Source organism: Salvelinus alpinus, chromosome 21 (assembly GCF_045679555.1).
Source record: "Salvelinus alpinus chromosome 21, SLU_Salpinus.1, whole genome shotgun sequence".
NCBI lineage: Eukaryota > Metazoa > Chordata > Actinopteri > Salmoniformes > Salmonidae > Salvelinus > Salvelinus alpinus.
Genome location: NC_092106.1, coordinates 48,502,237 through 48,515,099, shown reverse-complemented (window position 1 = coordinate 48,515,099; position 12,863 = coordinate 48,502,237). Strand labels below are relative to the sequence as shown.

Below are 12,863 nucleotides of genomic sequence, written 5' to 3'. Positions count from 1 at the left end.
CTCTATATTGAACTGTACTGCACCTTGGTTGTTAAGCGCTCTATATTGAACTGCACAGTAACTTGGTTATTGAGGGCTCTATATTGAACTGTACCTTGGTTTTTAAGGGCTCTCTGTTGAACTGTACATTGGTTATTGAGGGCTATATATTAAACTGTACATTGGTTATTGAGGCCCCTATATTGAACTGTACCTTGGTTATTGAGGTCTCTATATTAAACTGTACCTTGGTTATTGAGGGCTCTATATTAAACTGTACCTTGGTTATTGAGGGCTCTATATTAAACTGTACCTTGGATATTGAGGGCTCTGTACTGTACTGTACCTTGGATATTGAGGGCTCTATACTGTACATTGGTTATTGAGGGCTCTGTACAGCACCTTGGTTATTGAGGGTTCTATATTGAACAGTACCTTGGTTATTGAGGGCTCGGACTTGGAGGGTGTCTGTGGAGATCATGTGACGGAAGCGGAATGGGTCCTTGTCTTCAGACGAGACTGACGACACTCGATGGGAGCCACCCTGAGAGACACACAGACAGACCTTAGATACCAGACAGATACCCGCCCCCCAACAGACAGATACCCGCCCCCCAACAGACAGATACCCGCCCTCCCAACAGACAGCTACCCGCCCCCCAATAGACAGAAACGTGCCCTCCCAACAGACAGCTACCCGCCCTCCCAACAGACAGATACCCGCCCCCCAAGAGACAGATACCCGCCCTCCCAACAGACAGCTACCCGCCCCCCAATAGACAGAAACGTGCCCTCCCAACAGACAGCTACCCGCCCTCCCAACAGACAGATACCCGCCCCCCCAACAGACAGATACCCGCCCCCCCAACAGACAGATACCCGCCCCCCCAAGAGACAGATACCCGCCCCCCCAAGAGACAGATACCCGCCCCCCAACAGACAGATACCCGCCTCCCCAACAGACAGATACCCGCCCTCCCAACAGACAGATACCCGCCCTCCCAACAGACAGATACCCGCCCCCCCAACAGACAGATACCCGCCCCCCCAACAGACAGATACCCGCCCCCCCCAACAGACAGATACCCGCCCCCCAACAGACAGATACCCGCCCCCCAACAGACAGATACCCGCCCCCCAACAGACAGATACCCGCCCCCCAACAGACAGATACCCGCCCCCCAACAGACAGATACCCGCCCCCAACAGACAGATACCCGCCTCCCCAACAGACAGATACCCGCCCCCCCAACAGACAGATACCCGCCCTCCCAACAGACAGATACCCGCCCCCCCAACAGACAGATACCCGCCTCCCCAACAGACAGATACCCGCCTCCCCAACAGACAGATACCCGCCCTCCCAACAGACAGATACCCGCCCCCCCAACAGACAGATACCCGCCCCCCCAACAGACAGATACCCGCCTCCCCAACAGACAGATACCCGCCTCCCCAACAGACAGATACCCGCCCCCAACAGACAGATTTTGATATCATGGTTGGTCAGTCCTTGCATTCATAGTTCTGTCTATTAATTTTCAGAGTGGTACATTTCTCCAGGCCCATCCCTCTGCTTTTTACCGAAACAAGGGTGGGGAAACGCTTTGTTATCGTTTCAACTGCTGATTGCTGCTTTAAAAGAGACGGAACTCACCATTTTCTTCTTCTGCTTGGAGCCGTCCTTACACACAAACACCACGGCTGTTTTGAAGACTGAACGAAGAAGAAAAGGTTAGCAGAAAGACTTCTCACACTGATTTCTCAAAACCACTTCATTGTTTGAGTAATACTTTTCAAATACACAAGTTACCATAATATATAATTATGTGTTCATTGAGTTATCAGGCTTGCACTCAGTCCCAAATGGGCTGTGGTCAAAAGTTGTGCACTATATAGGGAATAGGGGACACAGTCTATGTCATTAGACAGAGTGGTACATGTATCCTTATGTAACAGACAGCCAGTCTAAGAGTGATCTAGAGAAGGTTCTAAGTAGATTCATCCTGTTCTAGAATTAGAATCAAGTTTATTTTATATAGCCCTTCGTACATCAGCTAATATCTCGAAGTGCTGTACAGACACCCAGCCTAAAACCCCAAACAGCAAGCAATGCAGGTGTAGAAGCACGGTGGCTAGGAAAAACTCCCTAGAAAGGCCAAAACCTAGGAAGAAACCTAGAGAGGAACCCCATTAGCTACATGGTTCTGAGTAGATTCATCCTGTTCTAGAATTAGAACCCCATTAGCTACATGGTTCTGAGTAGATTCATCCTGTTCTAGAATTAGAACCCCATTAGCTACATGGTTCTGAGTAGATTCATCCTGTTCTAGAACCCCATTAGCTACATGGTTCTGAGTAGATTCATCCTGTTCTAGAATTAGAACCCCATTAGCTACATGGTTCTGAGTAGATTCATCCTGTTCTAGAACTAGAACCCCATTAGCTGCATGGTTCTGAGTAGATTCATCCTGTTCTAGAATTAGAACCCCATTAGCTGCATGGTTCTGAGTAGATTCATCCTGTTCTAGAACTAGAACCCCATTAGCTGCATGGTTCTGAGTAGATTCATCCTGTTCTCGAATTAGAACCCCATTAGCTACATGGTTCTGAGTAGATTCATCCTGTTCTAGAATTAGAACCCCATTAGCTACATGCTTCTGAGTAGATTCATCCTGTTCTAGAACTAGAACCCCATTAGCTGCATGGTTCTGAGTAGATTCATCCTGTTCTAGAATTAGAACCCCATTAGCTGCATGGTTCTGAGTAGATTCATCCTGTTCTAGAACTAGAACCCCATTAGCTGCATGGTTCTGAGTAGATTCATCCTGTTCTAGAATTAGAACCCCATTAGCTACATGGTTCTGAGTAGATTCATCCTGTTCTCGAATTAGAACCCCATTAGCTACATGGTTCTGAGTAGATTCATCCTGTTCTAGAACTAGAACCCCATTAGCTACATGGTTCTGAGTAGATTCATCCTGTTCTAGAATTAGAACCCCATTAGCTGCATGGTTCTGAGTAGATTCATCCTGTTCTAGAACTAGAACCCCATTAGCTGCATGGTTCTGAGTAGATTCATCCCGTTCTAGTATTAGAACCCCATTAGCTGCATGGTTCTGAGTAGATTCATCCTGTTCTAGAATTAGAACCCCATTAGCTACATGGTTCTGAGTAGATTCATCCTGTTCTAGAATTAGAACCCCATTAGCTACATGGTTCTGAGTAGATTCATCCTGTTCTAGAATTAGAACCCCATTAGCTACATGGTTCTGAGTAGATTCATCCTGTTCTAGAATTAGAACCCCATTAGCTACATGGTTCTGAGTAGATTCATCCTGTTCTAGAACTAGAACCCCATTAGCTACATGGTTCTGAGTAGATTCATCCTGTTCTAGAATTAGAACCCCATTAGCTACATGGTTCTGAGTAGATTCATCCTGTTCTAGAATTAGAACCCCATTAGCTACATGCTTCTGAGTAGATTCATCCTGTTCTAGAACTAGAACCCCATTAGCTGCATGGTTCTGAGTAGATTCATCCTGTTCTAGAATTAGAACCCCATTAGCTGCATGGTTCTGAGTAGATTCATCCTGTTCTAGAACTAGAACCCCATTAGCTGCATGGTTCTGAGTAGATTCATCCTGTTCTAGAATTAGACCCCCATTAGCTACATGGTTCTGAGTAGATTCATCCTGTTCTCGAATTAGAACCCCATTAGCTACATGGTTCTGAGTAGATTCATCCTGTTCTAGAATTAGAACCCCATTAGCTACATGGTTCTGAGTAGATTCATCCTGTTCTAGAACTAGAACCCCATTAGCTGCATGGTTCTGAGTAGATTCATCCTGTTCTAGAATTAGAACCCCATTAGCTACATGGTTCTGAGTAGATTCATCCTGTTCTAGAACTAGAACCCCATTAGCTGCATGGTTCTGAGTAGATTCATCCTGTTCTAGAATTAGAACCCCATTAGCTACATGGTTCTGAGTAGATTCATCCTGTTCTAGAATTAGAACCCCATTAGCTACATGGTTCTGAGTAGATTCATCCTGTTCTAGAATTAGAACCCCATTAGCTACATGGTTCTGAGTAGATTCATCCTGTTCTAGAACTAGAACCCCATTAGCTGCATGGTTCTGAGTAGATTCATCTTGTTCTAGAATTAGAACCCAATTAGCTGCATGGTTCTGAGTAGGCCATATCAGACACTAGGTATTGTCCTTAACGTACTGAATGCAGCCAGTTGGGGTTCCTTCTTCCATTTGCCCAGGGAGGAGGGAGGGTTGATCCAGGCTACGCTGGTGTGGAGCAGCAAGTCACCCATCGACAGATCAGCAACCTACAACACAACCATGTTACAACACACTAATGTTACAGCAGTGTTACATTAACAACACACCCATGTTACATTAACAACACACCCATGTTAGATTAACCTCTGTCTTACAACAACACCGTACCTCTTTCTTGTCTCCACTCTGCTCCGCTATGAGCTGGTCAAACACCAACCCAAACTCCTCGTGGATCTTCTGCATCTCATTGATGTGACTGGCCACCTTGTTCATGGCCTTCATAGCGACTGGACAGGAAGGAGAGAGAAGAGAAGCACTCTTAGTATGATCTACTAGAGGAAATGACTCACTGTCACAATGACTACATGTATTCATCTTAATGTTGCCAAGAAGTAGTGTGCAGTACACCCATTTCGCCATTGATGAAATAAGGATACGCACACACGCACACACGCACACACACGCACACACACACACACACATTACCCACCCACTACCCAACCAACCACCCTCCCAACCACCCTCCCAACCATCTACCTACCCAACCAACCACCCACCCTCCTAACATCCATCCATCCACCGACCCACCCAACCATCCATCCACCCTCCCTGCCTCCCTCCTTACCATTCAGGTGATAGTGTTCTTCACTGTCGGGGTCAGTCAGTGAGTACAGCTCTCCCTCCCTCCCCCCCCCCTCCTTACCATTCAGGTGATAGTGTTCCTCACTGTCGGGGTCAGTCAGTGAGTACAGCTCTCTCAGTAGTAGTGGGTACTTCAGGACTCTCTGGATGGGTTTGATCAGGTAGGACTCCAGGGTTGAGGAGTGTTGCTGTTTAGGGTTCCTCTCTTCCAGAAACGCCTTGAAGTCTGCATCGGTCTTAGCTAGATGCAATGAGAGGGGAGGAGAAGGTTTTTCACACATCACCTCCGAATGTTTCAGAGGAGCTGGATGATTAAATAACATCCGACATAGAGAAGTCCCCCGACTGTTTGCTGCTACCATGCTCTTGCGTCAGGGGTGTCAAACACATTCCATGTAGGGCCTCGTGTCTGCTGGTTTTTCCTTTCAATTAATACCTAGACAATCAGGTGAGGGGAGTTATTTCCTTAATTCATCAATCAGGTACAAAGGAGGAGCAAAAAACCCCGGAGACACTCGGGCCTCCGTGGAATGAGTCTGATGTGATCTGTTAACAAAGTGTACTGTCATAGGATAACACATCTCTTCTGGTGAATATTCAGCAGTGTTCAAGACTGGAGTGGTGGAGACCGAATCATGACCAAGACCAGGGGGGGGACCGAATCAAGACCAAGACCGGGGGGGGGGGACCGAATCAAGACCAAGACCAGGGGGGGACCGAACCAAGGTCTCGGTCTTTATTCCCCCCCCCCCCCCCCCACCCTCCGGTCTTGTTTCGGCCCCCCCACCCTCCGGTCTTGTTTCGGCGCCCCCACCCTCCAGTCTCGAAGAGGTCATTCGACACTGTCCTAACAGACCTGCTATAGCTATGAAGAGGTCATTCAACACTGTCCTAACAGACCTGCTATAGCTATGAAGAGGTCATATCGGGGACCCCTTAAAGCTCACTGAGGCCCGGTGGAATCAGGGAGGAATGCTTCAGGTGTATTAACCCTTTATGAGCACCTTGGACACACACACACACACACACACACTAACTGTGTTTAACTCACCTTTCACGAGCACCTTGGGGACTTTGGTGTGGCTGGCGCAGAACGCGCTGTAGATCTTAAAACGGTCTGCATAGTACAGGAAGGACCCTCCTAGAGAGAAGAGGATTTTCTGAGGACAGGAGAGAGAGGCGTGGTTACACAATGTGTTTTTGGAAGCGGCGGACAGTTAAAATGCCAGATGTAGGTTTGACGCTCGTTCCAACCAGGCTGTTATTTGCATCCAAGCAGAGCCGCATTTCATTTCAGGAAGCATGTTATTTTGTTGTTCCAGAAAGAGCCCTCTTTTCATTTAAGGCAGGCTGTTATTTTGTCGTTCGAGGCAGGGTGTTATTTTGTCGTTCGAGGCAGGCTGTTATTTTGTCGTTCGAGGCAGGCTGTTATTTTGTCGTTCGAGGCAGGGTGTTATTTTGTCGTTCGAGGCAGGGTGTTATTTTGTCGTTCGAGGCAGGGTATTATTTTGTCGTTCGAGGCAGGGTGTTCTTTGGTTCGAGGCAGGATGTTATTTTGTCGTTCGAGGCAGGCTGTTATTTTGTCGTTCGAGGCAGGCTGTTATTTTGTCGTTCGAGGCAGGCTGTTATTTTGTCGTTCGAGGCAGGGTGTTATTTTGTCGTTCCAGGCAGGCTGTTATTTTGACGTTCGAGGCAGGCTGTTATTTTGTCGTTCGAGGCAGGGTGTTATTTTGTCGTTCCAGGCAGGCTGTTATTTTTTTGTTCGAGGCAGGGTGTTATTTTGTCGTTCGAGGCAAGGTGTTATTTTGTCGTTCGAGGCAAGGTGTTATTTTGTCATTCGAGGCAGGCTGTTATTTTGTCGTTCGAGGCAGGGTGTTCTTTTGTCGTTCAAGGCAAGATGTTATTTTGTCATTCGAGGCAGGCTGTTATTTTGTCGTTCGAGGCAGGGTGTTATTTTGTCGTTCGAGGCAAGATGTTATTTTGTCATTCGAGGCAGGGTGTTATTTTGTCGTTTGAGGCAGTGTGTTCTTTGGTTCCAGGCAGGGTGTTATTTTGTCGTTCCAGGCAGGCTGTTATTTTTGTACCTTGAACTGGTCCACTCTCTCCAGCTTCTCCAGGTCTGGAACCAATCTGGTCCCGTCTTCTAGAGTCTTCAGGAATTCCACCTGGAACTCGACCATCTCAGGCAGGTTCCCAATCAGAATGTCCAGCTGGAGACGCACAAAAGCAAAGAAGGGAAATATATTATTTCTCAATACATGAATGAATTACATACAACTCAAGGGTCCAATTACATTGAGAGGTATGCATCCCAAAATGGCATCCTACTACCTATATAGTGCACTATTTCTGTGCACTAGATAGGAGATAGGGCTGCAACAGTGAGGGTGTTGAAGTGAGGAGATCCTAATAAAGCAATAGAACCATCTGTGTTCCATCAACATCACAGTGTCAACCTTACAGCTCTCTCTTTAAACATCCTACTCTACCTCCCTCCGTCCCTCTCATCCTCCCTCTCTCTCGTCCTCCCTCTCTCTCTCGTCCTCCCTCCCTCCCTCTCTCGTCCTCCCTCCCTCTCCCTCCTCCCTCCCTCCTCTCTCTCGTCCTCTCTCGTCCTCTCTCCTCCTCCCTCCCTCTCCTACACACAGCACACGGTTACGCAACAGCCATTCTAAGAAACATTTTAGTACCAGATACATTTAAGCTACAGTATGGCTCCCTGTGTGTGTGTGTGTGTGTGTGTGTGTGTGTGTGTGTGTGTGTGTGTGTGTGTGTGTGTGTGTGTGTGTGTGTGTGTGTGTGTGTGTGTGTGTGTGTCAGTCATACCTCATCCTGAGTGAGGCAGGTCTCCTTCTGTAGTGGGGTTAAATACCTCCCGATGAGACAATGAAGATCCTGCGTAGACAAGAGTGAATCAGGCTTGATTAGGGTGCTGAACACAAACAGACACACACACTCACGGGGATAGTTAAATAAAGGTTAAAGAAAATTTAAAAATAAATGGATATGTACACACACTGACAATTAGAATAGAATACACTCTGGCTTAAATGGCAGATTTAACATCTCTGATCACAACCAAGGTATTCAACTGTTAAAATAATATTGTTCCTAATCACATGTAAAGATATAGATTCTTTATTCTCTAGGTTTCACACTGACTGGGTTTGTTAAAGTATTATGACATCTCTGTCAAGTAATATCTCTGTTTCTAGTTAGATCAGATTACATATTAATATCTCTGTTTCTAGTTAGATCAGATTACATATTAATATCTCTGTTTCTAGTTAGATCAGATTACATATTAATATCTCTGTTTCTAGTTAGATCAGATTACATATTAATATCTCTGTTTCTAGTTAGATCAGATTACATATTAATATCTCTGTTTCTAGTTAGATCAGATTACATATTAATATCTCTGTTTCTAGTTAGATCAGATTACATATTAATATCTCTGTTTCTAGTTAGATCAGATTACATATTAATATCTCTGTTTCTAGTTAGATCAGATTACATATTAATATCTCTGTTTCTAGTTAGATCAGATTACATATTAATACCTCTGTTTCTAGTTAGATCAGATTACATATTAATATCTCTGTTTCTAGTTAGATCAGATTACATATTAATATCTCTGTTTCTAGTTAGATCAGATTACATATTAATATCTCTGTTTCTAGTTAGATCAGATTACATATTAATATCTCTGTTTCTAGTTAGATCAGATTACATATTAATATCTCTGTTTCTAGTTAGATCAGATTACATATTAATATCTCTGTTTCTAGTTAGATCAGATTACATATTAATATCTCTGTTTCTAGTTAGATCAGATTACATATTAATATCTCTGTTTCTAGTTAGATCAGATTACATATTAATATCTCTGTTTCTAGTTAGATCAGATTACATATGTATTGAGGTTATATTGTGGGTTTGCTTTGATATCTCAGAGCTTTTTTTGTAACCCATTTATAATACTGTAATATGTATTGCTTTGCTATATTCTATAACCCAGTTATACAATATACTACGTATTGCTTTGATCGGTAACCCAGATATAACTCTGCCCAGTCACATGTGTCCTGTACAAAATGGGGCTAGGAAAGTCTGTCTGTCTGTCTGCCATTTGTCCTGTACAGAATGGGTTAGTCAGTATGTCTGTCTGTCAGTCTGCCATTTGTCCTGTACAGAATGGGTTAGTCAGTATGTCTGTCTGTCAGTCTGCCATTTGTCCTGTACAGAATGGGTTAGTCAGTATGTCTGTCTGTCAGTCTGCCATTTGTCCTGTACAGAATGGGTTAGTCAGTATGTCTGTCTGTCTGTCTGCCATTTGTCCTGTACAGAATGGGTTAGTCAGTATGTCTGTCTGTCTGCCATTTGTCCTGTACAGAACGGGTTAGTCAGTATGTCTGTCTGTCAGTCTGCCATTTGTCCTGTACAGAATGGGTTAGTCAGTATGTCTGTCTGTCAGTCTGCCATTTGTCCTGTACAGAATGGGTTAGTCAGTATGTCTGTCTGTCAGTCTGCCATGTGTCCTGTACAGAATGGGTTAGTCAGTATGTCTGTCTGTCAGTCTGCCATTTGTCCTGTACAGAATGGGTTAGTCAGTATGTCTGTCTGTCAGTCTGCCATTTGTCCTGTACAGAATGGGTTAGTCAGTATGTCTGTCTGTCAGTCTGCCATGTGTCCTGTACAGAATGGGTTAGTCAGTATGTCTGTCTGTCAGTCTGCCATTTGTCCTGTACAGAATGGGTTAGTCAGTATGTCTGTCTGTCAGTCTGCCATGTGTCCTGTACAGAATGGGTTAGTCAGTATGTCTGTCTGTCAGTCTGCCATTTGTCCTGTACAGAATGGGTTAGTCAGTATGTCTGTCTGTCAGTCTGCCATTTGTCCTGTACAGAATGGGTTAGTCAGTATGTCTGTCTGTCAGTCTGCCATGTGTCCTGTACAGAATGGGTTAGTCAGTATGTCTGTCTGTCAGTCTGCCATTTGTCCTGTACAGAATGGGTTAGTCAGTATGTCTGTCTGTCAGTCTGCCATGTGTCCTGTACAGAATGGGTTAGTCAGTATGTCTGTCTGTCAGTCTGCCATTTGTCCTGTACAGAATGGGTTAGTCAGTATGTCTGTCTGTCAGTCTGCCATTTGTCCTGTACAGAATGGGTTAGTCAGTATGTCTGTCTGTCAGTCTGCCATGTGTCCTGTACAGAATGGGTTAGTCAGTATGTCTGTCTGTCAGTCTGCCATTTGTCCTGTACAGAATGGGTTAGTCAGTATGTCTGTCTGTCAGTCTGCCATGAGTCCTGTACAGAATGGGTTAGTCAGTATGTCTGTCTGTCAGTCTGCCATTTGTCCTGTACAGAATGGGTTAGTCAGTATGTCTGTCTGTCAGTCTGCCATGAGTCCTGTACAGAATGGGTTAGTCAGTATGTCTGTCTGTCAGTCTGCCATTTGTCCTGTACAGAATGGGTTAGTCAGTATGTCTGTCTGTCAGTCTGCCAAGGGCACAGCAGTGTGCCTATAGGTCTCCTGGGGTAGAAACACAGATGCATCTGAATTCTTCACTTAGAGAAAACACACACACACACACCAACCCACCCCCCACAAACACACACACCCATCGATACCCCCCCCCCCCCCAACCACAAACACAAACACACCCCCACCCCAAACACACTCCCCACCACAACCCACATCCATACCCCCCCCCCCCCACACACACACACACACACCAGAGATGTAGTACTGACTTTAACATAGGTGCGTTCGGTCTCCACGAGCTCACAGATGACTTTGCGTAGCTTGTCGGCGTCGGAGAGCTGACGGGTGGCGGTGCCGGTGGCGGGCGGAGGGAAGGGCGACTCCAGGCTGGGGGAGGAGGAACTTGTGGCACACTCAGACGGATTCATGTCATGGAGACTGCGACAGAACGCTGCGACCTGCTCCGTACTCTAGAGGGAGAGAGAGAGAGAGGGATGGAGAGGAGAGAGAGAGAGAGAGAGGGATGGAGAGGAGAGAGAGAGAGAGAGGGATGAGAGAGATGGATGGAGAGAGAGAGGGATGGAGAGGGAATGAGAGAGAGAGGGATGGAGAGTAGAGAGAATGAGAGATGGAGAGGAGAGAGAATGAGAGAGAGAGGGATGGAGAGAGAGGGAATGAGAGAGAGAGGGATGGAGAGAGAGAAAATGAGAGATGGAGAGGAGAGAGAATGAGAGAGTGATGAGAGAGAGAGAGGAAGAGAGAAAATGCGTAAGACTACTTTGTACCTCAGTCCTGCAGGCAGGCGATGGAGGGAGGGATCAGAAGAACAGATGAATAAAGAGAACAGAAGAATCTGTTTACATCAGCCACGTCCTTCCTCTCTCTCTCTTACCCTCTTATGTCAGTTTCTACCTCCTCATCAGTCTCTCCAAGGCAGGAGGAAGGAAAGTATGTACGTACGGGTGCCACTTTCCTTCAGTTCCTCTAACTCTGAGGCGGTCTGGCAATTAGTGACTACGCAGCGAGGAGAGGCAGGATGGAGAGACGGAGTGAGGACAGGAGAGGGAGGATGGAGAGATGGAAAGGGAGCTTTAAAAAAATCATTTGCACTCATTCGTCTATTTTCGGCCTGTCATAACAGTCTTTCTCTCTCTCTCCCCTTGTGTTTTCCTGATGGCTGATGGTATTGATCTCTCTCCCTTTGTGTTTTCCTGATGGCTGATGGTATTGATCTCTCTCTCTCCCCTTGTGTTTTCCTGATGGCTGATGGTATTGATCTCTCTCTCTCTCCCCTTGTGTTTTCCTGATGGCTGATGGTATTGATCTCTCTCCCCTTGTGTTTTCCTGATGGCTGATGGTATTGATCTCTCTCCCCTTGTGTTTTCCTGATGGCTGATGGTATTGATCTCTCTCTCTCTCCCCTTGTGTTTTCCTGATGGCTGATGGTATTGATCTCTCTCTCCTTGTGTTTTCCTGATGGCTGATGGTATTGATCTCTCTCTCCTTGTGTTTTCCTGATGGCTGATGGTATTGATCTCTCTCTCCTTGTGTTTTCCTGATGGCTGATGGTATTGATCTCTCTCTCTCTCTCCCCTTGTGTTTTCCTGATAGCTGATGGTATTGATCTCTCTCTCTCTCTCCCCTTGTGTTTTCCTGATGGCTGATGGTATTGATCTCTCTCTCCCCCCTTGTGTTTTCCTGATGGCTGATGGTATTGATCTCTCTCTCTCCCCTTGTGTTTTCCTGATGGCTGATGGTATTGATCTCTCTCTCTCCCCTTGTGTTTTCCTGATGGCTGATGGTATTGATCTCTCTCCCCTTGTGTTTTCCTGATGGCTGATGGTATTGATCTCTCTCCCCTTGTGTTTTCCTGATGGCTGATGGTATTGATCTCTCTCTCTCTCCCCTTGTGTTTTCCTGATGGCTGATGGTATTGATCTCTCTCCCCTTGTGTTTTCCTGATGGCTGATGGTATTGATCTCTCTCCCCTTGTGTTTTCCTGATGGCTGATGGTATTGATCTCTCTCTCTCTCCCTTGTGTTTTCCTGATGGCTGATGGTATTGATCTCTCTCTCCTTGTGTTTTCCTGATGGCTGATGGTATTGATCTCTCTCTCCTTGTGTTTTCCTGATGGCTGATGGTATTGATCTCTCTCTCTCTCTCCCCTTGTGTTTTCCTGATAGCTGATGGTATTGATCTCTCTCTCTCTCTCCCCTTGCGTTTTCCTGATAGCTGATGGTATTGATCTCTCTCTCTCTCCCCTTGTGTTTTCCTGATGGCTGATGGTATTGATCTCTCTCTCCCCCTTGTGTTTTCCTGATGGCTGATGGTATTGATCTCTCTCTCCCCCCTTGTGTTTTCCTGATGGCTGATGGTATTGATCTCTCTCTCTCCCCTTGTGTTTTCCTGATGGCTGATGGTATTGATCTCTCTCTCTCCCCTTGTGTTTTCCTGATGGCTGAT

At 45.8% G+C, this 12,863-nt stretch overlaps 1 protein-coding gene across 6 annotated transcripts in view; it reads right to left on the bottom strand.

The window, feature by feature from the left end:
• Nucleotides 1–12,863, bottom strand: part of LOC139548411 (rho guanine nucleotide exchange factor TIAM1-like) — a 219,770-nt gene that overhangs the window by 8,257 nt on the left and 198,650 nt on the right. For all 6 annotated transcript variants that reach the window (XM_071358094.1, XM_071358091.1, XM_071358090.1 and 3 more), the window contains 9 exons: nt 10,670–10,870; nt 7,743–7,811; nt 7,001–7,126; nt 5,968–6,076; nt 4,978–5,157; nt 4,443–4,561; nt 4,213–4,321; nt 1,637–1,695; nt 415–523 (listed from right to left, as the gene is read on the bottom strand). In XM_071358094.1, coding sequence (XP_071214195.1) covers nt 415–523; nt 1,637–1,695; nt 4,213–4,321; nt 4,443–4,561; nt 4,978–5,157; nt 5,968–6,076; nt 7,001–7,126; nt 7,743–7,811; nt 10,670–10,870 — 1,081 coding nt within the window. The remainder of the gene's footprint in view (nt 1–414; nt 524–1,636; nt 1,696–4,212; nt 4,322–4,442; nt 4,562–4,977; nt 5,158–5,967; nt 6,077–7,000; nt 7,127–7,742; nt 7,812–10,669; nt 10,871–12,863) is intronic.